Below are 27,101 nucleotides of genomic sequence, written 5' to 3'. Positions count from 1 at the left end.
AATCCAGGACCAAAGGTGGTTGGTTCGAATCCCAGTGTCCCATATGGTCCCCCATGCCTGCCAGGAGCTATTTCTGAGCAGACAGCCAGGAGTAACCCCTGAGCATCGCCGGGTGTGGCCCCCCCCCAAAATAAAACCACAAAAAAACAAAAAAAATTGCTTATAGGGGGCCAGAGCGACAGCACAATGAGTAGGGCATTTGCCTTGCACAGTACCAACTGGGATTCAATCCCCAGCATCCCATATGATCCCCAAGCCTGCCAGGAGTAATTTTTGAATGCAGAGCCAGGAGTAACCCTGAGCGCCACCAGGTATGGCTCAAAATCAAAAACCAAAACAAAGCAAAAAATTACCTATAAAAACCCATACCATATCACATTTGGCTTCTTGTCAACTGAGTAGAAATAAATGGCAACCAAAAACAACCCAAAAGATCCAGTTTGGTGAAATGAGATGATATAAAACTGACTTTTTTGGGAAGCAAAATTAGTTTTTATTAAAACAAGTTTTGAGAAATGAGAGGGAAGAGAAATACATGTTCAAGAGAGAAAGTGGGCTGCTTTGGGGAGGCAGGATTTTGTATATCTTATATACAAAAATATGTATTTTTATCCACAATTGGAGAGGAAAGACATTGATTTTGACAGATAAATTCAATCTAGTATTGCTATATATGAATGTTATCCATTTGTCCATGTCCATTCATCCATCCACCCTCATAACCCTTCCAAGCCATCGAATCCATTCATCCATCCATCCATCCAAGCAAGCACCAACCAACCAACCAGGTAATCAACCAATCTTTACTGAGGGTCTATGTTGCAAAGGACTAGAGATAAAGATATAATACTATCTATATTCTCATAAAACCAAGTCTAGCATGAAAAAAGGACTTTGAAAAGTTCAGTTTATTATAGTGTCAAGTAGATTTACAACTATTGCACTTATCATTCTGCTGACAGAAAGTCAAAATTTAAGAGGAATGTTTTTCTTCAATAAAACCAGGTTTTCACAATCTTCAGTATAAGATGCTAAAATTACACAGGCATAAATATATACCTCACATCCTGTTCCAACCTCCCCAACAATACCCTCCCCCCAGCTAAAGAGCTTGCTGAAAATGGGAATTTAATTGAGATAAATGCTTTAAGTCATTCATTTCTCACTGACGTTTTTCAAGTGATACTGACAAAAAATTTTTGTCTTCTTTACCTAAATATGTAAAAAAAAACCTTCCATATAGCCATGTAATTGAAAGATATATTTTATGAAGTAAAATCACCTCCCTTCTGTGCATTCCAAGTGCTCTGACCAATAGCTGCTTGACTGGACAATGGGAAACAATAATAAAAGCTAAAAAATGGCCAGGCATATGAAAGTCAATAGAAAAGTTATGAAAATGGCTGAAAAAGTGATTTATATTTACAACGAAATCCTATTCCATCGATCTGTTTGGAAGATTGTCTTCAACCTATTTGGCTGTAGCCCACTACTGTAACTGATTCAGTCACATTAAGAACCACTTTTTGTCTTATGGCTGGGATGCTTAAAATATATTATCAGAAAATTGGATTTTTATTTACTCATATAATTATATAGGGATAGGCTGAGTTAGGAGAAAACAAAAAATTACCACTCTTAAGTCTCCTAAAAGTAATACTCATTCTGATTATGTTGGAGAAAAAATGAGTTGTGTGGGCTTGGCACTATTTCCCATATTAGCAGTTACTCTGTATTCTGACTAAGTGTGATTCATAATGTACCACTCAAATAAGACACAGCTTTAATGTATTACTGGAGTAACACAAAGAAAATGAATTTTTCTTTGGGTTCCAGTAATTGTCAAAAGAATGATTGCAGATTCAGAAAATACGCATTATAATAATCCTGTTAACATAAAGTATACATGGAAGAAAGAAGTACAGCATGTATGTGGAAGGGTTAGTTGTGTTAGCAAGGCAATTCAGGACGATTTTGGTCTTTTGACTTGGATTCATCAAATTTAGACCCTTAAATCCATGGGCAAAGGAAAATAGGTAACACAAGGAGAGCTTGGTGAGAGTGAGCTGACTCACCTCATGATTACGAAGGCTCCCACTAGTCTATGAACGAGCTGCTCCCACAGCAAGGACCTGCCCTGGTAATAAGGATAAAGTGCTCAAAATGTTAGGATTAATCTGAATATCAAAAACTGAATTTACAATTAACCACCATGTCCTGATAGTTATAGCCCTGGAGTAGCAAACATCCTCTTTTTCAACTAAAGGTAAAGAATGAGGAAGTGGGTTAATTTAGTGAGCCAAAGGAAATGCAAGTCCCAGTGCAAATTCTGCCTGTCAGCCCCCCCCCCCCCACTGAGGCTGCTCCCCCACCTGTTTCCCTGGCGGGTGTGGCTCTGCCTTGCTAATGTCCTTGCCTGATGTCCTCAAGGTTTCCCTGGGTGCTTCTCTAATCTGGAATGAGAGCTAACTACAAATTCTAGATGTTTTCTGCTCTCAGAAAAGTGTATTGTACCACGTACAGCATAGATATTTCTTTCAGTTTAAAAAAATAGTGCAAAAAAACAAATCTGATAGTCAAAGTGAGATAGTTCAAGTGAGTTCTTGGGCCAAGGAACACAGTCAAACATCACCTTCAGTTGACTTGTATAAACTGAACATAGTTTTTGGGAAATATTCCAGATTTTCCCAGAAGTTCTCCACTCATCCAGTCATCATCTACAGATTCCAGCTCTGTTATTATATCTCCAACCTGCAGGAAGAGTGGAAGTGGAAATAATGATTAGTTTGTATTGACTTTTTTTTTTTTTTTTTGGTTTTTGGGCCACACCCGTTTGACGTTCAGGGGTTACTCCTGGCTATGTGCTCAGAAATCGCCCCTGGCTTGGGAGGGACCATATGGGATGCCCAGGGGATCGAACCAAGGTCCATCCTACGCTAGCGCTTGCAAGGTAGACACCTTACCTCTAGCGCCACCTTCCCGGCCCCTGTATTGACTTTTTAGTTTTGTTTAGTTTGGGGGCTACACCCACTGATGACCAAGCATTACTCTAGACTCTGCACTCAGAAATCACTCCTGGCAATGTGCATGGGGATCAGCACATGGGATGTCAGGGACCAAACTTGAATTGTCTGCATGAAAGGCAAGTATTCTCTGTACTATTGCTCCGGAACCAGTTTGTATAGAATATGAATGTGGGCAGAATAGAGAGGGAACAAGGGCAATAGAAAGACCACCAAGTGTCAGTCTGGGGATTCTCAGCAGGCTGCAACTAAGATGGACATACCCCTCCAGACACTCCATGTAGTCCGGCCTGCAGAGAAGGGACACTGATATTATTAATGGCCCCTAGCAGTTCTTTTTGTTTGTTTTTGTGTCACACCCAGCAGCACTCAGGATTACTCCTAGCTCTGCACTCAAAAATCACTCCTGGCAAGCATGGGAGGAACATATGGGATGCCAGGATTCAAACCACCATCAGTCCTGAATTGGCTGCATGCAAGGCAAATGCTATCTCTCCAGCCCCTCCTAGCAGTTCTTGTACAACTTGCTTGCCAGTCAGGACCCACCCAAAGTCTCCCAAAACCCCAAACTACTCTGGACATCCTCCTCAAGTCATAATATAAAAGGCTCTGAAATATGTTCCCTGGGCCTTGAGCCATTTTGCTCAAGAGCTCTGCTTCACACAGTGTACTTAGTGTGTATTGTCTAATAAATCCCTTCTCTGCCTATTTGTATGTCTCACCAATTCTTTTGTTCAAGATACCAAGGACCTGGACCAACCCCAAGCCCTCCCCAGTGGCAGCACTGTAAGCATGGTAAACAACTCACTTGGAGAAGCAGGCACACTCTGCACAGCTCATTTGTCTTGATTTGTTAAGAGATGATACATCACCAAGACAGTCTATACCTAATTATGCCATTTATTTGTATGCATATTCCTTTGCCTCTCTGCAATTTTACTTTCTTGATTAGATTTTGTGCACCCTGAATTCTCCCCCAACCTAAAATTCTTCTTGAATAAAAAATAAAACCAGCTATTGTTTTACAGTAACAATTAGTTGCTGAGTATTATTCACTGGTGTGTCAACTACTGTTCGAGGCACTACTCATATAACACTAAATAAAAAGACCATCCTGGAATGGGTAGATGAATTAAAAAAGTCAGTGAAGAAAACCAAAAGAATGGAGCTGCCATCTCATTAGGGTCTCCAGGGATGGAGTTTTAAGTAAAGATTCAGAGATGACAGAGGAAACTATGTGTTTGCCGACTGTCTTTGTCCTGCTCTGTGTGCTTTATAGGAATGAACTCATTTAAATGATACCATAGGCCTAGAGGTGAGTACTAGTTCTTCCCTCCCTCCTTCCCTTCCTCCCTCCCTCCCTGTGTATTTTATAGGAATGAACTCATTTAAGTGATACCATAGGCCTAGAGGTGAGTACTATTATTTCCTTCCTTCTTCCTTCCTTCCTTCCTTCCTTCCTTCCTTGCATGGGGCTGCTTCTAATAGTGCATGGAGTGAGGGGAGAAAACCTATGCAGCCCTGAGATTGGACCTGGGACTCTGACATCTATCCATGCTGTCATCTGTAGCCCTAAGGGTACTGTCATCATCATCATCGTCACCTATATTTGATATATATATACACGTATATATATATATATATATATATATATATACACGTATATATATATTTTTAGTTTTTGGGCCATAGCTGGCTTTGCTCAGGGCTTACTCCTGGTTCTGTTTTCAGAGATGCTCTCATTCATATGTGCTACAAACAAAAACAATATCTAAGCATGTTGTGCCATGCTAGAAAATAGCTGACTCTTAGAATGAAAAGTATCTAACCATTGGATAACAGACAATTGGACATTTCACAACAGAAAAGAAGTCACCATGATGTGGGGTCAATGAGATGTGCAAAAGGAGAGGACAGAAAGTGATATAAGGACAGAAGTGGTGGGAATTTGGCATTTTGATGACAGTCAACAGTGACTTTGTACTACCAACACTGACTCCCCCCCCCTTTTTTGGTTTTTGGGTCACACCTGGCAGTGCTCAGGGGCTACTCCTGGCTCTACGCTCAGAAATCGCTCCTGGCAGGCTCAAGGGACCACATGGGATGCCGAGATTCGAACCACCATCCTTCTGCATGCAAGGCAAATGCCCTACCTCCATGCTATCTCTCCGACCTCCAACACTGACTTTTGTAACCATGTTAGCCAGCTACAAAGAAATAGACTAAATGAATTTATTTGTAGCACTTGTACATTGCCTTCTGAGAAAATGACTTGATTGATTTAAGGCCCACTTTTTGGAAAATAGAAAGGAAAAAATGTTGAGTGTCAAAGGCCACTAATTTCATATATTTTGTCAAAATCTGTAAAAATTCTGACCATTTTGCTTTTTAAATAAATCAGTTTCTTCTGGCTTAGTTCCAAAAGGATACCGTAACTGTTTACTTTTTTTTGTATGTTTGTTTGTTTTTTGGGGGGTCACACCCGGCAGCAATCAGGGGTTATTCCTAGCTCTACACTCAGAAATCGCTCCTGGCAGGCTCAGGGGACCATATGGGATGCCGGGATTCGAACCACTATCCTTTCACATGCAAGGCAAATGCTTTACCTCCATACTATCTCTCCAGCGCCACCAAAATTGTTTACTAAAATCCTCCCTCTCCTCTTCTCTCCCTAACTGTTCCTGGGTCATACCCAATTGTACTCTTGGCTCTGTGTGCAGGAATCACTCCTGGTGGACTAGGCAGGGGGATCACATGAAACACTGGGAGAGAACCAGGGGAGACAGCATCCAAGGTTCTAGGTTCTAAGGTTAGCATCTTGGATGTGCCTCTGACCCCAAAACTTTTTTTAAAGTGATGGGTCATACCATGTCAGTTTTCTGAGGTCTAAGAAAATATATTGTATCTGAATATTTATAACGTGTTAATAATGCTGAAAGTAGTACAAAATACCTTCAAAAACAAAACCCTCCAGAAATATCTTGCTTTTAATCAGTTATAAAAAAATAATATAAGGGCAACCTGGCTTCTGGAAAATATTGTAAATTGTGTTATTTATCTATTTTTTGTTTTGTTTTTGTTTTTTCTTTTTTTGGGTCACACCTGGCAGTGCTCAGGGGTTACTCCCAGCTCTATGCTCAGGAATCACTCCTGGCAGGCTCAGGGGACCATGTGGGATGCCCGGATTCGAACCACCGACCTTCTGCATGCAAGGTGAACACCTAACCTCCATGCTATCTCTCCAGCCCCTTTGTTATTTATCTTGATATAACTCTTTTTTAAACTTTACTTATAGATTCATTGATTGATTGGTTTCTGAGAAAAGCTCTAGGTTTGATTCCAGGCACCATCTAAGCACTAAGCTGAGAAGCAGCTCTTTAATACCACTGGATATCATTCCCAAATAAACAAAACAAGACAAAAGGAAAAACCTTTGAGTCACTGACTCAAGAATTAATCGTACTAAAATAACACTTACTAAACATTTTAAATTTAAGGATGGATAATTTTTTTTAAAAAGCATTGCTAATTTATAGTTTTATCTAAAATTTATATTTTTAGAAATGTTGACATTTTATAACTTGCACTTGGGCCACATTCAGCATTGTTCAGGGCTTACTCCTGGCTCTGTGCTCAGGGATCACTCCTGGCATGCGTGGGGGACTGTAGTGGTGGCAAGGGTCAAACCCAGGATCAGTCATATGCAAGGCAAGTGTCTTATCTGCTGTACTAGTTCTCTGGTCTTTGTTAACTAGAATCCGGGGTCTGAAATTGCTGCCATGTCTGTCTGTAGCAGGTATTATTTGACTGCTCTACCAGTCACTAGGACATGACAGATGCAGGCTTCAGTGCCAAGGAGAGTGTCATCTTTACTGGGGCTATCATGGAAACTCCAGCATCTCCGAGATGACACCATCACTGATGGCAACAGCCCAGGAATAAGGAATTAGTTTGGGGACCATGGGTCTATCAAGCCAATATGGTTTGCTTTAAGTGTCTAAGTGGCTGTCTAATAATTACATTTGCCTTATTCTCATCCTTTAATTCTCTTAGATTTAGGCCAGAGAGCTATTCATTCTTAGCTAATAATCATCAGTATTCCACCCAAAGAGTCCACTCTTCAATAGAAGCTATTTCAAAATTTACAGCAAAGGCTAATGCAGTTACAAAAAGATACACATCCTGACCTTGAAGGAAAGCTCATCTTCATTCTCTCCATGGAAGTCATACAAGGCTTTGGCTTTCCTTCCCTTCAGTGCTAACGCAGACAACATCTTTGCCTCAGCTGTAAAGATATAAAAAAAAAGATACAAAAAAAAAAAAAAAAGGCAAATATATAGAAAAGCACTGGATTAAAACACAAACTTAACATCCCCTTGTCATTCTCAGAACAGAATATTTTCAATTAATTTTTCATTCATCTTTAAAAAAATAATAGATGATGTCTTAGCAGGAAAATAATTGGCCATTGTAAGTGAAGGCTTTTCTTTTCCCTTTTTGGCTTTTGGACTATACCCTATGCTGCATAAGGGCTACCTACTCCTTGCTCTTCATGGTCCCTCTGGCTGTGCTTGAAACATGCAGAACCTGGGATTGTACCGTGGTCTCCCCCATGCAAAGAAAGTACTCAGTCCTTTGAGCTCTTTCTCTAGCCTAAAATTTTACCTTTCCGACTAATCTAACCAAGCTTATAAAGAGACACATTACTTCCTTACAATAGGATAGATTGTTATCCTATTGATTTTAACTTTATAAGCAACTCTTTCAACTGTAGTAAAAAACTTAAACTGAGCATGACCAAAGGAAAAAGAACCATTACAAGAATGTTGACATGTTCTTGTAAATGATAACCTTAAACAAAACGTTCCATGTTACAAAACCAGTTTAACCAAATGCTAGTTGATAGACACAACTTCCTATGGTATATTTCTGGTCACAAAAATATTACCAAACTTCTGTAAAGCCAGAGACAGCAGAGTGGGTTAGGAGCTTGCCTTGAATGTTGCTAACCTCGGTTAGATTTCTTTTGTTCCCTAGGGCCTCCTGAGCACTGCCAGAAAAGATTCCTAAGCAAAGAGCCGGGAGTAACTCCTGAGCATCACTGGGAATGACACCAAAACAAATGAAACTTCTAAATAAAGACCCAAAAACATTTTGTTTTGTTTTGTTTTGTTTTGTTTTTGGTTTTTGGGCCACACCCAGCAGTGCTCAGGGGTTACTCCTGGCTGTCTGCTTAGAAATAGCTCCTGGCAGGCACGGGGGACCATATGGGACACCGGGATTCGAACCAACCACCTTTGGTCCTGGATCAGCTGCTTGCAAGGCAAACGTCGCTGTGCTATCTCTCCGGGCCCCAAGACCCAAAAACATTTTAATGTTTTGTTTTATGGGCTACACCCTACAGTGCTCAGGGCTTCCTCTTGGCTCTACACTCAATGTCATTCCTAGTAAGACTCACGGGACCATATAGAAGGGGATTGAACCTGAGTTGGTCACATGCAAGGCAAACTATCTCCTTATCTGCTATTACTATTGCTTTGCTATTCCTGGCCAAATACTTTGTTTGTTTTTGGGCCACACCTGGTGGCGCTCAGGAGTTACTCCTGGCTCTATGCTCAAAAATCACTCCTGGCAGGTTCAGGGGACCATGTGTAATGCCAGGAATCGAACCTGGGTCCATTCCTGGTTGGCCACATGCAAGGTAAACGCCCTACCACTGTGCTATCACTCCAGCCCCTGGCCAAACACTTTTTTTTTTTTTTGGTTTTAGGGCCATACCCCGTGATGCTCAGGGGTTACTCCTGGCTATGCGTTCAGAAATAGCTCCTGGAGCCTGAGAGATTGTCCAGGACCAAAGGTGGTTCAAATCCCGGCATCCCATATGAATCCTAGTGCCTGCCAGGAGTGATTTCTGAGCAGAGAGCCAGAAGTAACCCCTGAGCACAGCTGGCTGTGGCCCAAAAAACAAAAAACAAAAGAAAGAAATGGCTCCTGGCTTGGGGGACCATATGGAATACTGGGGGATTGAACCGCGGTCCATACTAGGCTAGTGCGGGCAAGGCAGATGCCTTACCACTTGTGCCACCACTACGGCCCTGACCAAACACTTTTAATATTCAGCAACTATGTATTTTCATTAATTTTTTCCAACCCTCTTATTCCTCCTCAGGGTGGTAGGTGGTTGAACCTAGCCCAGAATGTGGGGTCTAACCGTGTACTGGATGCCCACCATGGCAGGCAGAGCACAAATTAGCACACTGGGACGAGTGGGAACAACTGAGACTCACAGAGAAAACTCATGTGCACATCTCTGAAAAGTGGGAGGAATCTGAATACTCAGAGAAAATGCAAATTCCAAACAGATGGTGGCCATGCAGGAGACTTTTTGTTTGTTTTTGTTTGGGGGCCACATTCAGCAGTGCTCAGGGATGACTCCTGGATATGTGCTCAGGGAACCATATGGGATGCTGGTGATTGAACACGGGTTGGATGTGTGCAAGGCGAGCACCCTATTGCTCTAGACCTAAGAGTCCATTTATTTCTCATCCACATAAAAGTGAAACAGCCTTACTCGAGGACCTACTGATTACCATCTTAAAGGTTGGGCCTTATTTATTGTAGCTAATGTACCTGGGCAGGGTCGCACAAAGACTGCTGGGAAAGTGCCCTCCCTGTCTCGAAGGCGGCCCTTATACCAATCACAGTTAAGGCGCTCGAGGATGAGGATCCGGTCCCCCCTCTGGAAGGATAAGTCGTCACTGGTCTCTGCCACGAAATTGTGAAGAGCTTCACACCATTCTCCAGAAGGACTGTTATCCTGTTACACATCAGAAATTCAGGAAGAGACAGGTTTTTATTTGAAACTGATTTCTATAAAATTCAACCAGTAGTAGGAACACAGTTAAGGGGACATCAGATTTCAAGCTTGAAGGTTTCTTTCAATCATCAAACTGTTTTCAGTGCTATCAAGTTTCAAAAATAAAAATTTCAGAAACTATTACTTAAAATATCATTCTAAATGACAGATGTGATAACATTTGTGGCCTATCTGCCTTTTTGGAAGTGAGGGGAAGAACATACTAGTGCTTAGGGTTACTCCTAGCAGACTTCGAGGACCATATGGGATGCTGGGGATCAAACCCGGGTTGGTTGTATGCAAAGCAAACATTGTATTAAATTAAATTAAAACTGTTGTATTATTGCACCAGCCCTCAGCTTTTTTTGCCTTTAATGGATATGTAATGCTTAGGCAATTTTTTTCTAGTTATAATATATTAGTTATTAAATTAAGATTAGTTAAGTAGGTAAAAGTAGATAGTAATTTTTTTTTGGGGGGGGGTCATACCTGGTGGTGCTCAGGGGTTACTCCTGGCTCTGTGCTCAGAAATAGCTCCTGGTAGGCTGATGGGGATGCCAGAAATAGAACCCAGGTCAGGTCGGGGTTGGCCCCATGCAAGGCAAATAAATTCCTGACCTGCTTGCTATTGCTCCAGCCCCTAGATAGTATTTGTTTATATGCATGGTATTTACAATACTATGAAAAAATTCTGGTAAAGTTGTTTTGGTGATATTCTTCTTCACCTAAATTAGGCAAGATCAGAAAGGGCAGGGAATGGATAGACTGTACAGTGGGTTGCTAGTTCGTCTATCCATCCTAAGCACTGCCCAAAGTGATCCCTAAGTGCAGAACCAGGAGTAATCCTGAACACTGCCAAGTTGCTAAGTGTGGGACCCAAACCAAACAAATGAAATACAAAGTAAGAATGAGTAGTCTGGGCCCGGAGAGATAGCACAGTGGCGTTTGCCTTGCAAGCAGCCTATCCAGGACCAAAGGTGGTTGGTTTGAATCCCGGTGTCCCATAGGTCCCCTGTGCCTGCCAGGAGCTATTTCTGAGCAGACAGCCAGGAGTAACCCCTGAGCACCGCTGGGTGTGGCCCAAAAACCAAAAAAAAAAAAAAAAAAAAAAAAAAGACCATTCCTGGGTCCTTTGTATCTATTGTTTACAACGTGGTTTTACCCCCAAACAGAGATTGTCTTACATGTAAGCCTGGGCAGGACTGGCTCAGGATAGCCTGAGCTATCTGTATTTACTCCCCACCTTGGGGTGGTCTCTATACTCAATAAAAACAACTGTTCTGGTAGGCAGCTCACTCTCCATAGATGTAGAAGATTGCCAGACTATACGTGTTTCAACCTCAGCCTGGTTTGAATTATTTCACACACGACCCTGCTTCAGACCCGTTCATCTGGAGTTGGAAATATGGTGTGTGGGGTAATTTTATAGCAGGTGATTTTATCAATTGTACTTTTCATTTTCAAATCTCGATGGTCCTAAGGTTGGCAGGATAACCATGTATATGTGGGCAACATTCCAATATGAATGCTTTTATCCTTATTACATAAGACACATATCTCAAGGCTACTGAAACTTTGTCTTTTTTTTTTTTTGGGGGGGGGAATGGGCACCAGTTGTCCTGGTTCTGTAATCAGGGATCACTCCTGGAAGGTTCAGGGACTGTTGGGGTGCTGAGTTGACTGAATACAAGGCAAGTACCTACCTGCTATCCTACTGCTCCAGCTTCTAAATGTTGTCTTTTAAAAAGAAAAAAATAGAAAAAGGGAGGGCCAGAGTGCTAGTATATGGGCAGGGTGCTTGCCTTGCGTGTGGCGGACCCAAGTTTTGTCTCCAGCATCCTCTATGGTCCTCTGTGCACTGCCAGGAGTGATTCTTCAGCTCTGAGTATTCCCAGGTGTGGAGTCCCCCCAAAAGGGGAAAAAAATAAGTGGTAAGAATAATAGCTTTATTAAAAATATATTTATTCCCTTTGAGCTGTTTCCCTAGGCCATACTTGCCCATTGAAGTTTTTACAAGATTAGTTGTTTTTTTTTTAACTTCAAGGAAAAACAGTGGCTTGAAGAGTAAGCCTTCCATTTAAATTTTTGTTTGTTTTGAGGCCACATGGCAGTGTTCAGGGCTTACTCTTGATTCTGTTCTCAAGTATCATATCTGGTGGGTTTGGGGGACCATATGGGATGCCTAGAAACTGAACCCATGTTGGCTGCATGCAAGGCAAGCACCCTACCTGCATACTATCACTCTGGTCCTCCCCTTTCCAGACCCTTATCATTTAAATTAAAAAAATTATTATTTTGGTTTGGGAACCTCACCTAGAGGTGTTCAGAGCTACTCCTGGCTCTGTGCCCAGGAGTCATTCCTGGCAAAGCTTGGGATCACATGCAGTGCTGGAGATCAAACCCAGATTTACCACATGTAAGAAAAGCACCTTAAACCCTGAATTAAATCTCTGGCCCTGTCTTTTTAAAAACTCTCGAGATTATTTTTTTTAAGTTTTACTGAATCTTTGTTAATTGGACTGAATGTTAGCAATGGTTAATGTTATTTAAATGCTGTGTCATGGGGCCAAAGTGGTAGCACAGCAATAGAATGTTTGCCTTGCACATGGCTGACACAGGATGGTCCTGGGTTTGATCCCTGGCATCCCATATGGTCCCCCAAGCCTGCCAGGAGTAATGTCTGAATGCAGAGGCAGGAGTAAACCCTGAGCACTGCTGGGTATGCCCTCCCCCCACAAAAAAAACCAAAAAAAAAAAAATGCTGCGTCACAACGCATTATCTGCATTACTAGTAAATGTGTATATTAATATAAATATATATATTTGGCTTATGGGCCACACTTGGTAGTGCTCAGGACTTTTTTTTGTTTGTGTTTTTGGGTCACATCCTGCAGCACTCAGGGTTACTCCTGGCTCTGCATTCAGAAATCGCTCCTGGCAGGCACAAGGGACCATATGTGATGCTGGGATTTGAACCACCATTTGTTCTAGATCAGCCGCATGCAAGGCAAATGTCTGACCGCTGTGCTATCTCTCCGGCTCCACTCAGGAATTATTTCTGGGTCTGAGTTTAGGGATCACTCCTGGAAGGGATTGGGGGACCATATTGGGTGCTGACTATTTGACCTGGCTTGATCAGCTCTGTGCTCTGCCCACTCTGGCCCTCAAATATATATTTTTAAATATCATTAACTTTCATTGTCTCTTTTTTCTCAAATTAAATTTCTTTTCTGGGGCCAGAGTGATAGCACAGCGGTAAGATGTTTGCCTTTCATGCAGCCAACATGGGACAAAACCCACTTCAAATCCCAGCATCCCAGATGGTCCCCCAAGTCTGCCAGAAGCAACTTCTGAGCACAGAATCAGGAGTAGCCCAAGAGCTGTTGGGTGTGACCCCAAAACAAACATCCCCCCCTAAAAACCGTCAAAATTTCTTTTCTTTTTTTTGGGGGGGGGGGACTGGAGTGGTGGTGTTGCAGTAAGGTGTTTGCCTTGCATGCGGCTGACCTAGGATGGACCTGGTTCAATCCCCTGGTGTCCCCTATGATCCCCCAAGCCAGGAGTGATTTCTGAATGCAGAGCCAGAAATAACCTGAGCATCACTGGCTGTGGCTCAAAAAATTATTTTTGTTTTTTTATTTTGGGCCACAATGTGCTGTGTTCAGGGCTTACTTCTGGCTGTGCACTCAGGAATTAGTCCTGGAGGATTCATGGGACCATAATCCTAGGGTTCTGGGGATGGAACCTGGGTCAGCAATGTGCAAGGCAAATGCCCTATCCACTGTATTATTGCTGTAGTCCCTCTTTAACTTCTTTTCTTTAAGGACTTTCATGTCTTTCTAAAATTTTTCTTTGAAGTGGGGGTTTTGAGCATCCAGAGATGCTCAGGGGATACTCCTGGCTCTGTGCTTAGGAATTACTCCTGATGAAGTTGAAGGGAACCATATGGGGTGCTGGGGATGGAACCCAGGTTAGCTAAATGCAAGGCAAAAGCCCTATCTGTTGAATAGCTCCATCTTTCTAAAGTATTTCCTTTTTTTGTTTGTTTGTTTTGTTTTTGGTTCACACCCAGCAGTGCTCAGGGGTTATTCCTGGCTCCAGGCTCAGAAATTGCTCCTGGCAGGCACGGGGGACCATATGGAACGTCAGGATTCAAACCGATGACCTCTGCATGAAAGGCAAATGCCTTACCTCCATGCTATCTCTCTGGCCCCTCTAAAGTATTTCTATAAGCTTTATATACTATAAAGATATTGATCATTTAACTACTTTTTCCAAATAACTGCAATATAAATTAAAATGATTTCCTAACACTTAACAATTCTTTTTTCAATATTTGTTTCAAAGTTAAAACCGTCCATTGTAATTATCTACCTTAGAATTTGCAGCAAAAATGACCTACCTGAGAATTTGTACCAGAATCTTCTTTTTTGGTCTTCAATCCTACCTTTGTGCCTACGTTTAAAAAAAAAAAAAAGAAAAAAAGAAAAACTTTAGATGTCAAGATTATATACTAGATTATATACTAAAGAAGAGTCATAGTGTTTGCATGGGAGGGAACATCAAATGAGTACATGGGATTCCAAACCAGCCTCTTCACAAATTGCCATGTAATATTGACCATGCTCAACCTGCTTTGGGCTGGTTTCCTTTATTGTAAAGTAAAGGAAGGTTTACATTCAACTCTGTGGTCCATATCTCCTTAAAAAGTCTATGGTTTTTTTCCCCTCTCATTATTCTGATATGAAGTGACTGCTAATTTTCTAAAACATTAAACCATCTCTTGCTCTCTATCTTTTGGGGACCCACAGCAGCAGTGCTTAGAGCTTACTCCTGGCTCTGCCCTCAGGGATCATTCTCGGCAGTATGTGGGGACCATATGGGGTACTGGGGTTAGAACCTGGGCTAGCTATATGAGAGGAAAGTGCCCTATTGGCTGTAATATCTTGCCAACCCAACATCAAACCATCTCTTAAAGAGATTAAACACAAAGTCTAACCTACATAAGTCACTATTTATTCTTTTCCATTTCTTTCCAGTTTTTGGATCATACCCAATCAATGCTCAGGGGCTACTCCTGACTGCAATCAGGAATCACTCCTGGCAGTGTTTAGGGGACATATGCGATGCCAGAGATCAAACCCAAGTAGAGCTTGTGAAAAGCAAGAACCTTATTCATTATACTATTGTCCCATCTTTTAATTTTAATTTTTACTTCTGGGTTTTTTTGATCTTAGATAAATCCCTAACACTAACCCTGGGTTTGATCTTAGTATCCCATATGTCCACCAAGCACTGACAGGAGTGATTCCTGAATGCTGAGTCAGGAGTCATTGATGTATGGCAGTTGGATTTGGACATGCCCCTTGGGTACCCTCACTGTAATGACAGCTGAACCTGGATACGTCCCCTAGACATGCCCATTGGATATGATCCCTTGTCATGCTGGGTATAAAAGGAAAAACTTGGATCTTTGTGCAGGGAGGGCAGGATAGTCAACAGAGTGATGCCTGCTAGTCCATGGGGTGGGGGCAGAGATAAAGCATTGGCGAGATGTTGCCTGCTTTGTATCTCTATTTATCTACTGAATCTGGGCTTCCCGGCCAGGTGGCCTGCCAATTTCCATCTATTTCTCCCTCTCTCTCAGAAATCCCTGGGCGGCAGCAGCAGCAACAGGCCTCAGACTGCAGGAGGAATAAAAAATATACTTGGTTTCTCTTTTTCTCTTCTCTCTCAGTCCTGGGTGGGTGCTCGCTACATGTTGGCATTCCTGGATGGGCATGAAGCCCTACCTGGCAACCGGATCCCAGAGGCCCTTGTGAACCTTGTAGCACCAGGCCCTGGCAGCCTTGGGTCTTTGCAAGGAGTAACCCTTGAGCACTGCTGGGTGTGGCCCCAAACCAAAACAAAATAAAAATCCCTTTTTTTAAACCACACCTGATAGTGCTCAGGACTTATGCCTGGCTCTATGATTAGGGATCACCACAGATTGTGCTCAGCGGACCATTATGTATAATTGGGAATCAAACTGGGGTCCGTTTGTGTTATTTCTCTAGCCTCAAATTACAATTTTAAAGTAAGTTTCCTTCTACTTAAACATGATAATCTTATTGGTTCACATGGGCAGTAGAGCTGGGAGGTTAGGCAACTGATGCTGAGAATCAAAGCTGACACCTGTGTGTCAGTCCTCGGAGCTCTCTGCCTTGCCCCTTGCCCCTATCAGGGGTCTCAAACACGCGGCCCACGAGCCGTTTGCCGCCCTCCGTACAACATTTTGTGGCCCTGCCCTAGAGGAATCTTTTTTTGTTTTGTTTTGTTTTAGTTGTTTGGGTCACCCCCCCCCCCCACCAATGTTCAAAGCTTACTACTGACTTTGCACTCAAGGATCACCCCGACTTTGCCTCCTGCGGCCCGCAGGTAACTTGAGTTTGAGACCCCTGCAGGGCCTAAGTGGAACCGTGCCATCCTCTGTCTAAACTCCCAGGATCTCTATTTCACTCAGAGTAGACACTTTTTTTTGTTGTTTTGTGGTACCAGGGTTAAATCTAAGGCATCACCCAGGCAAGACAAGTATATTCTCTCATGAGTCAGGCTGTTATTAATTCCATGTATTCACCTGAAACATTTGGACCAGAGGTGAGATGGTCTTCCATAAGTTCCACAAAGCTCAGGGGGAAAATCCCAGTTCTGTCTCGAAGCTCTCCTCTGGCCCATTCTTCATTCACATACTCTTTAAGGAGGATAATTTCTCCCTCTGAGAAACTTAATTCATCCTTTTGGTCTCCAATAAATTCAAATCGAGAGATACATCTTGGACCCCTGAACAAAGATAGTATTTGAGGGTTAAACTGAAGGGTACTTATTTTCAAAAAAGCTTTAAAATATTTCTTTTGTTTGTTTTTGGGTCACACCAAGCAATGCTCAAGGGTTACTCCAGGCTCTACACTCAGAAATTGCTCCTGGCAGCCTCAGGGGACCATATGGGATGCCGGGATTTGAACCACCGTCCTTCTGCGTGCAAGGCAAACGCCCTACCTCCACACCATCTCTCCGGCCCAAAAAGCTTTAAATTTTTTTGTTTTTTTTTTGTTTTTGTTTTTGGTTTTTGGGTCACATCCTGCAGTGCTCATGTGTTATTCCTGGCTCAGAAATCACTCCTGACAGGCTCGCCGGCCCCAAAAAAGCTTTAAAATCAAATTTATTAAAAAAAAAACCCAACAACTTTTGGGGGACCACACCCTGTGACGCTCAGGGGCTACTTCTGGCTATGCGGTCAGAAATTGCTCCTCGCTTAGGGAACCATATGGGACGCCGGGGATAGAACCCAGGTCCATCCTGGGTCAGCCACATGCAAGGCAAAACGCCCTGCCACTGTGCTATCACTCCAGCCCCTTAAAAAATCTTTATGCATATTCTCAATCAATCATTATTCTAATGTTGACTGCTATGTATACTAGGCATAAATCAAATTATACTTTTTAAAAAAAATAGTTCCTCCCTTCCTTCAGATTATTCTCTTTATAAAAGAGATTTTATAAAAGATTTTTTTGGGGGGATAGGGAACTATTTGGATCATATCTGACTACACTTTGTGTTTATTTTCAGTGGTGCTCATGGAATTATAACACAGTGCCAGGTACTGTCACAGGTTGGCTGCATGCTAGGCAAATAACTCACTTTCTTCCTGACTCCCATAATTAAAATATAAACTACATTTCTAAATGAAAATTCTAACTTTTTAGATATGAACCATATATTCACTCAAAAAGGCTAGAGGTAAGATCACAGAGTATACTTTTACATCTCTTTGTTGTTGTTATTGTTGGTTTTCTTTTTTGTGATCAAGGATTACTCCTGACTCTGCACTCAGGAATCATTCCTGTCAAGCTCAGGGGATCATATGGGATGCCAGGGATTGGACCCAGGTTGTCAGTGTGCCAGGGAAGAATCCTAACTGCTATACTATCTCTCTGGCCCCTATAATGTTACATCTTATGAATTCCTGACCAGTACAGCGTCTCCCTAACCTCCATATCTTTGTATTGTTGGATCACAGTGATCCAATACCTAGTCTGAGTATCTTACATCAGAAATGCATTTGTGATATTTGCAAGACAAGACCTCAAACTTGCATGGCAGAATTCATTGGGAATCAGCTAAGTAGAGATGGTTCAATATATATTGAATTAATAAGAGAATTATACATAAGTGTGTGAGTGAGTCTATGTGTATATAAATTGTGTTTTTTTTGTTTGTTTGTTTTGTTTTTGGGTTTTGGGTCATACCAACCTGTGATTAGGGGCCATTTCTGGCAGTATTCAAGAAAAAAATAGGCAGTTCTGGAACCAAACTTTATTTTTTTCGGGCCACACCCATTTGATGCTCAGGGGATACTCCTGGCTAAGTGCTCAGAAATTGCCCCAGGCTTGGGGGGACGATATGGGACGCCGGGGGATCGAACCACCGTCCCTCCTTGGCTAGCGCTTGCAAGGCAGACACCTTACCTCTAGCGCCACCTCGCCGGCCCCTGGAACCAAACTTAAGTAGGATGTATATAAGGCAAGCACTTTAGCCCCTGTAATAGTTCTTCAACCCCTATACATGTATTTTTTGTTTGTTTGTTTTTGGTCCACTGGGTGATGTTCAGGACTTACTCCTGGCTCTGTGCTGATGGATCACTCTTGGAAAGGCTAAGGTGTTTCAAGGATTAAACCTGAGTCAGTGGTGTTTGAAGCTAATAACCTCCCCACTCCAGTCCTAGATGGTCTTTAAAACTAATTTTCAGGGACTGGAGCAGTGGAGCAAGCGGTAGGGTGTTTGATTTGCATGCGCTAACCTAGGATGGACCGAGGTTCAATCCCCTGGTGTCCCATAAGGTCCCCCAAGCCAGGAGCGATTTCTGAACTCACAGCCAGGAGTAGCCCCTGAGTGTCACCAGGTATGGCCCCTCTCAAAAAAAAAAAAAACCAAAAAACACCCCACTGATATTTAGACAAAAAAGAAACTCAGCTATCATCTCCTACATTTAATACCTAATATTGGTGATTCCTAAATGATACCTAATTAAATAATTAAATCATTTAATCTCCTTTATAAAAGCTTCTGTATCTTACGATTAGAACTTTTTTTTTTTTTTGGTTTTTGGGCCACACCTGGTGACACTCAGGGGTTACTCCTGGATTTGCACTCAGAAGTCACTCCTGGCTTGGGGGACCATATGGGACGCCGGGGGATTGAACCGCGGTTCGTCCTAGGCTAGCGCAGGCAAGGCAGGCACCTTACCTCTAGCGCCACCGCTCCAGCCCCATAATTAGAACTTTCTTAAATGATATGCAATATCTACTGAGGATAAAGTGAAAGACATAGTTATGTCATAATGGAATTATTTAATACCAAAACTTTGACTTGGAGCATAGAAAGAAAGTTTTAATAGAAATAGAGTAAGGAGAAGCAACAACTTAAAGAGAACAGTTTGGTCCTGATTCTAGCCAAATTCTGGTCAAGTCATTGGATCAAAGTCAATGAGACTCCACTTTAGATTCAACCTGCTGCCACAGTAAACACTGCTTAAATATAGGAAAAGACCTGGACCTGAAATAGAATTCAACTACTGTGGCCTCAGAAGTTTTCTTCTTTGTGATAACCATTGCATTTATCTTCTAAAGTCTTTGGGGAGCATCTCTTCATGTGTGACCTACTCAAAGACAGGTTTACAGTCAGCAGCAGGAAGTGAGTTCTAGCCATTGTTCAATTAACTAGAATATAAAGTTGCACTGTGGCTTTGTTTTAAATCTCAAGGGAGTTACAATGATGCATAAAAGGGTATATAAATTCATGGAAATATCTTCAGACATGAAGATCCTTCTAACTTAACTCTGGCTTTACTTATTGTTCCTCTTAAAGCAAAGCAGTATAACATATCTAGCAGGTAGGGTTCATATTTCTTTGAGGTTCAAATATCTTCTATAAAAATATCTAACCCTTTTAGAAATTTGTTGGTAGGTAAACACTAGACATCAAACAGAAAGAGCAGGAGATGCTGAAACTCTGCTTCTGTTAGGACTTTGAAGGAGGCATCAGGGTCAGACTCTGTCTACAGCTGGAGAGTCATCAAATCACCTTCTACCAAATTTTCGCATGAATTTTAATTTACCATTACTTTTTCCTTTTTGGGGTTTTTGGACCACATTTGACGATTAATAGTGCTTACTCCTATCTATCTGATCAGGTATCACACCTGGTGCTCTCAGGGATCCATATGTAGGGCTTGTTTCAAATCAAGGTTGACCATGTACAAGGCAAGTGCCTTAATCCCTGGTATTATTACTCTGGCCTTCACTGCAGCTTTTTAAAAAATGAATCTTCTGGGGCCAGAATGATAATACAGCAAGTAGTACATTTGCATTACACACAGCCAACTTGGAATAGATCCATGGCACCCTTATGGTCTGAGTCTGCCAGGATTGATCCCTGAACACAGCTGGGTGTGGCCCCTAAAAGTTTCCCTTAGAACTTAAAAGACATACTGAGTGTCTGGACAACAACAACAACAACAACAACAACAACAAAAATATTACATCTGAAATTATCTGGAGATTGTTTATGATATAAATGTTTTCTCCTTTGTATGTAGTGCAAAATAAATACTCACTTAGCACAATGAGATGAAACGGATTCTCGTTTTTTATTTCCTCTTTCTGGAACATCAATCTAGTAAAGACAAAATCAAGACAACAAAGAAATTTTTTTTTCAAATTTTAGTAAGAAAAAGTTAGATAAACTAGAAAATACATGATTACAATGAGCTAGTTTAGCAAGAAATTCAGCATTTGGGGGCAGAGACGATAGTGGGTAAGGGCTTGCGTTGGTGGCTGATCTTAGTTAACTTCCTAGACTATATTTTATGATCTCATAATATGTAGTCCCTTATGTAGTCCCTGAAATACTATTGGAGTGATCCCTGAGCATATACACAGTCCCTGAGCACTGCTGGGTTTTATCTAACGAATTTGGCTTTGGGAACTATGCATAATTTTGCAACAGGACTTTCCTGGTTAGCCAATCAATCTTTTTATTTTCTGGAATCTGCACTTTACTACCATTCTCCCTGAGTTACTTTTCTCTATTCCCATGTTGTTTTGTTTGGGTCACATCTGGTGGTGCTCAGGAGTTACTCCTGCCTCTGTGCTCAGAAATCACTCCCGGCAGGCTTGGGGGGCATATAGGATGCTGGGAATTGAACTTGGGTCAATCCCGGGTCAGCCACAAGCAAGGCAACACCCTACTGCTGTGCTATCACTCTGGCCTCTATCCCATGTAAGTTGAAAGCTTCAGGTAAGGAGCAAAAAGATAAAAATTATCATCGGGTGTTCATGCATTACAGTAACTACTCAAAATCTTGGTAAAAGGGCCAGATAGATAGTAGAATGGGTGAGGCACTTGTATTGGAGACCTGGGTCCGATCCTCAGAACCCCATATGGTGCCGTGATCTCTGAGCACAAAACCAGGAGTGAGTCCTGAGCATTAATTACCAGATGAGGCCCAAACAAACAAACAAATAAACAAAAAAAATCAAAAAGTATTAGTAGAAAACTCTATCTTAACCTCAAAATGAAACATTAAAACAATAGTTGTTTTCTTTTCTCCTCATCCCTCTACAAAGACAACATTTAATCAAGTTTCTCCATTTTCTCCATTTCCATAATTCTGCAACTTTTTTATCTTTTGGTGTTAAAAGAGAAGAATGAAAAGAATGAGGACTCAGTAACAACTAAGTTATAAGTACTCTAAATATTTCATTTACACAGCTCAGTAGAGTGGGCTATAACATATCTGACTGTAATTATTAAATCTAAAAACTACTGAGGCTGGAGCGATGGCAAGCGGCTGACTCAGGACGGACCACAGTTCGATTCCCCCAGCATTCCATATGGTCCCCAAGCCAGGATTGATTTCTTAGTTCATAGCCAGGAGTAATCCCTGAGTGTCACCGGGTGTGCTGGCCCCCAACCCCCCCAATCTAGAAACTATTCGAGGCTGTAGGAAGTCTATATTAAACAAATCAGCAGCCTTCCTGATGAATTCAAAACCACACCAAACTAAGCTTCTTCACCTCAAAGGAAACTATGACCAGAATACAAAGACAGCCCACAGATTGGGAGAAATTATTTGTCTGCTACTCAACTGACAAAAGTTTACTATCCAAGATATATAATGCACTGGTAGAACTCTACGTGAAAAATCATCAAACCCTATCAAAAAATGGGAAGAAGAGATGAACAAAAATTTCCTCAAAGAAGAAATACAGTGACTGAAGTGACAGCAAAGCAGGGAGGGCACTTGCCTAGCATGAGGCCGCAGACCAGGGTTGAATTCCAGCGCAGAGCCAGGAGTAAGCCTGAGTGCCCAATAACCCAGACAACAACAGCAGCAGCAATAACAACAACAACAACAACAACAACAAAGTGTCCAAAAAGCATATAAAAATGTTAAATATCACTCATCAGGAAAATGCAAATAAAATCAATAACTAGATATCACTCATACCATAGAGATGCACTCAAAAACAACAACAACTAGGGGCTGGAGCGATAGCACAGTGCAGGGAGCTTGCCGTGCATGCTGCTGACCCAGGATGGACCTCAGTTTGATCCCCGGCATCCCATACAGTTCCCCAAGTAAGGAGCTATTTCTTTTTTTTCTTTTCTTTTTGGTTTTTGGGTCACACCCGACAGTGCTCAGGGGTCACTCCTGGCAGGCTCAGGGGACCATATGGGATGTCGGGATTCCAACCACCATCCTTCTGCATGCAAGGCAAACACCTTATCTCTATGCTATCTCTCCAGCTCCAGGAGCTATTTCTGATTGCATAGCCAGGTGTAACCCCTGAATGTCACCGGGTGTGGCCCCAAAACAACCAAAAACTAATTAAAAAAAAAAAAAAGAAAGAAAGAACAGCCACCCGTGTTGGTAGAGAAACAGGATCTCTCTTTTCTGGAGAGAATGCCAACTGGTCCTGCCTTTCTGGATCAATATGGACATTCCTCAAAGAACTAGGAATTGAGCTTTCAGATCCACAAATTTCACTCCTGAAGGAACCAAAAGCACAATGGAGAAAAGACATCAGCACTTCTATATTGACTGCAGCTTTATATACAATACCATAGTTCACCTGAATTCCCATGAACAGATGACTGAATAAAGAAACTTGATACATATATGGGCCCGAAGAGATAGCACAGCGGCGTTTGCCTTGCAAGCAGCTGATTCAGGACCAAAGGTGGTTGGTTCGAATCCCGGTGTCCCATATGGTCCCCCGTGCCTGCCAGGAGCTATTTCTGAGCATGGAGCCAGGAGTAACCCCTGAGCACCACCGGGTGTGGCCCAAAAACCAAAAAAAAAAAAAAAAAAAAAAAAAGAAACTTGGTACATATACACCAGGGGTCCTCAAACTACAGGCCACATGCAGCCCACCAAGTACAATTAATCCAGCCCACCAGGTGTTTTTGCTGCTGCTGTCCTGCTTAGAGGCCAACTCATCCCAGGTATGTAGTGCACATGTGTGGGATATGCCCCACACTCTCTGACTCCCTTCCTTCTCTGTCTCTTGATCCTTCTCTCAGACTTGGACAGGGGTCCTCAAATTATGGCCCACAGTCCACTATTGTTCATAGTTATTTTTAAACTATATTCAGCCCTCCAATTGACTGAGGGAGGGTAAACTAGCCCTGTTTTAATAGTTTGAGGACCCCTGATATACACAATGGACTACTACTACATATAAAAAATAGTAGGAACAAAAAAAAATAAGGAACAATCTATACTAGCAGGTATTTGGTGACAAAGGAACTATTAGCCACTGTTGGTGAAATGTTGTCTTGTTCAACTCCTGTGGAATATAATAACTTAGAATTAAGCTGCCATATGACCCACTGTTGGGGATCTAACACAGACTTAAAAGTATTCATTCAAAAGGACATAAGCATATCATTATTCATCCCGGCACTTACTATAATAACTAAGATATGGAATCAACCTAGGTTGAACAGACCAATGAAATCATGCAATTTGCTGCAACCTGGCTAGAATTGGCAGATATCATGTTGAGTGAAGTAAGCCAGAAGAAAAAAGACAACATATTATGATCTAACTTATCTGTAGTATAAAGAATAACTGGGTGAGGAAGTGTAGTAAAGGGAGGATGCCTAGATCACCTTGACCCCAGAGCTTAGGGAGGATAGAGTAGGAAGGAAGATGATAAAGGAAAGTTATAGAGGAACAAGGGTCAGGGCTTCAGTTAAACTAGTGATGTGGGAATGGTACAGCTCCACATTCAAAGCACAGGTCCAATAACACTGAAAGCATGGGATCTAAGCTGCCCCCCCCTAAACTTTGTAATATGTCTATCAAGGAGGCAGCCAGGGGTGTGTGGGGGCTGAGAGGTGGGGGTAGGGGAAGACAGTATGGAGACACTGGGGAAGGAAATTAATACTAGTGGTAGGATTGGTGATGAAATATATGCCTAAAACTCAAGTACAGATACTCCTCACTTAACAACCAAGTTCAATTTCAAAGACTTGGTCGTTAAGCGAATTGGTCATTAAGTGAGGAACTGCACGTACTGTATATAGTAGTACAGTATATGCATAGTACTTGACAATACAGTGTTCTGAATAAGTAAAATAACAAGAAAGATCCAACTGAAAACTTCCACTTGTTTTAATTTGCATAGGTTGTGTAATTTACACAGTACTGCAATGTATTACAGAACATAAAGTTAGTAAAGTAGGTACATTAAAGCACCAAAAACCACAGTACTGTACTGTGGAGTGTACAAGATGGAAAAGGACATTTAAAATAAAATAACGGTGAAAAGATGGTAGTAAGTGTGAACAGGTAGGCTGTTAGGCGAGGAGTAATAACTTTGTAAATCATAGTTCTTTAAATTAAAAATATTAATAACAAAGATCCAGTCATGTAATTTGCTGCAATGTGGGTGGACCGGGAGAACATCATGTTGATTGATACCTGTCAGAAGGAGGGGAACAGACTCAGAATGACCTTTCTTTTATGCAGGATATAAAGAAACATTGTAGGGGGATGGCAAATCAGTGGCAACAGAAATGAAGAGGAGGAAAACTGGTCTTCAGTAGGAAGACTGTGGCGGGGTTGGTGGGAGTCAGGGAAGGAAATACAAGGACAATGGGGGAGGGAAAAGTGACTGCCACAGAGCAGGCTGTGGGACAGGAAGGAAACTGGGTACATTGGTGCAGGTTACGTAGTGGACACTGCTAAAGGGACCGGATCTGGAACAATGCATACCTGAAACTCAATCAGAATTTTTTTTTTTTTGGTTTTTGGTTTTTGGGTTACACCCGGCAGCACTCAGGGGTTACTCCTGACTCTAATGCTCAGAAATCGCTCCTGGAAGGCTCAGGGGACCATATGGGATGCCGAGATTTGAACAACCGACCTTCTGCATGCAAGGCAATGCCTTACCTCCATGCTATCTCTCCGGCCCCAATCACAAATATTTTTGTAACTGTAATTCATGGTTATTCAATAAAATAAAATAAAGTATTGCTCCATTAGGCAGATAAATAAGGAAGAGCATTAAAATTAATATTATTCTTATATTTATTTAGAGAATGTGATTGAAGTTCTTCAAAAAATCAGAAAACACACAGAGCTATTGGACAAATTTTAAGTTCCAGACTTAAAAGACCTAAACTCATATTAGAAAAAGAACAACTTCTTTGTTCTGTTTTCCAAATTTCTGATGTAATGAAAAATCATTAGCTTTTCTCACATTTCTAAATATACTGTTAGCATTAGCACTCAACTATCTAAGTTACTTTTACTGCCATTTTCTAGTACCAATAAATTACCTTTTTTTTTTGTTTTGTTTTGTTTTGTTTTTTGGCCACACTCATTTGATGCTCAGGAGTTACTCCTGGCTAAGCGCTCAGAAATTGCTCCTGGCTTGGGGGGACCATATGGGACGCCGGGGGATCCAACCGTGGTCCTTTCTTGGCTAGCGCTTGCAAGGCAGACACCTTACCTCTAGCACCACCTCACCGGCCCCCAATAAATTATCTTAAAAAAAAATAAGCCATACTCCTTCTGACTGACAGAAATGTTTATGTGGGGGCTGGAGAGATAGCATGGAGGTAAGGCATTTGCCTTTCATGCAGAAGGTCATTGGTTCAAATCCTGGCATCCTATATGGTCCCCTGAGCCTGCCAGGAGCGATTTCTGAGCATAGAGCCAAAAGTAATCCGAGTACTACCGGGTGTGACCCAAAAAAACAAAACAAAACAAAACAAAAGAAATGTTTATGTGGGCCGGAGAGATAGCATGGAGGTAAGGCGTTTGCCTTTCATGCAGAAGGTCATCGGTTCGAATCCCGGCGTCCCATATGGTCCCCCGTGCCTGCCAGGAGCAATTTCTGAGCATGGAGCCAGGAGTGGCCTCTGAGCACTGCCGGGTGTGACCCAAAAACCACAAAAAAAAAAAAAAAAAAAAGAAATGTTTATGTGGGGGCCAGAGAGATAGCACTGCGGGTAGGGTGCTTGTCTTGCACGTAGCTGATCCAGATTTGATACCCTCAGCATCTCATATGGTCCTGAGCCCAACAAGAGTGATTCCTGAGTGCAGAGCAAGGAATAACCCTGAGAACAGCTGGGTATGCACTTCCCCCAAAGAAATTTTCATGTGACAGTTCTATTTAACCCGATGTCTAACAACCACTTGGGTTTTGCATCTAGGACGTTCCCATACAGTTCTGTTATCTCAAATTAAGCTGAGAAGAGTTGGAAAACTCTGATGCTTTAATATAATTTTCTCTAATCATATCTGAATATTTTTGGCCACACCCAGCAGTGTTTAGGGGTTACTCATAGCTCTGTGTTCAGAAATCACTTCTGTAAGCTGGGGGACCATATGGGATACTGGGAATCAAACCCAGATCTGTCCAGGTCAGCCACATGCAAGGCAAACACCCTACTGATGTGCATTCACTCTAGCCCCATATCTGAAATTATGTAAAAATCCATTAGTGGAAAAAATTATTAATGGACCACTACCTCCACTGAAAGTATTTTAGTATTTTCAAATCTATTGCTTTTAAAAACAAAAATAATTATAGCCATCTTGAGATAACGTTCACATACCATACATGCACAACCCTACTGTTTTTACTTTACTCAGAGATGTATTAGAG

The 27,101-nt window shown here is 41.8% G+C and overlaps 1 protein-coding gene across 1 annotated transcript in view; it reads right to left on the bottom strand.

Moving 5' to 3' along the window:
• Positions 1-890: 890 nt before the first annotated feature.
• The window catches only part of SH3D19 (SH3 domain containing 19), a 183,954-nt gene continuing 157,743 nt past the window's right edge, over positions 891-27,101 (bottom strand). The window contains exons 15-20 of the mRNA XM_049770869.1: positions 20,531-20,589; positions 16,496-16,698; positions 14,282-14,334; positions 9,654-9,840; positions 7,211-7,308; positions 891-2,751 (exon numbers count right to left, since the gene is read on the bottom strand). Of these exons, the coding sequence (XP_049626826.1) occupies positions 2,635-2,751; positions 7,211-7,308; positions 9,654-9,840; positions 14,282-14,334; positions 16,496-16,698; positions 20,531-20,589 (717 nt within the window). The 3' untranslated portion in view covers positions 891-2,634. The remainder of the gene's footprint in view (positions 2,752-7,210; positions 7,309-9,653; positions 9,841-14,281; positions 14,335-16,495; positions 16,699-20,530; positions 20,590-27,101) is intronic.

Source organism: Suncus etruscus, chromosome 3, assembly GCF_024139225.1.
Source record: "Suncus etruscus isolate mSunEtr1 chromosome 3, mSunEtr1.pri.cur, whole genome shotgun sequence".
NCBI lineage: Eukaryota > Metazoa > Chordata > Mammalia > Eulipotyphla > Soricidae > Suncus > Suncus etruscus.
This window is presented reverse-complemented; position numbering and strand designations above follow the sequence as displayed.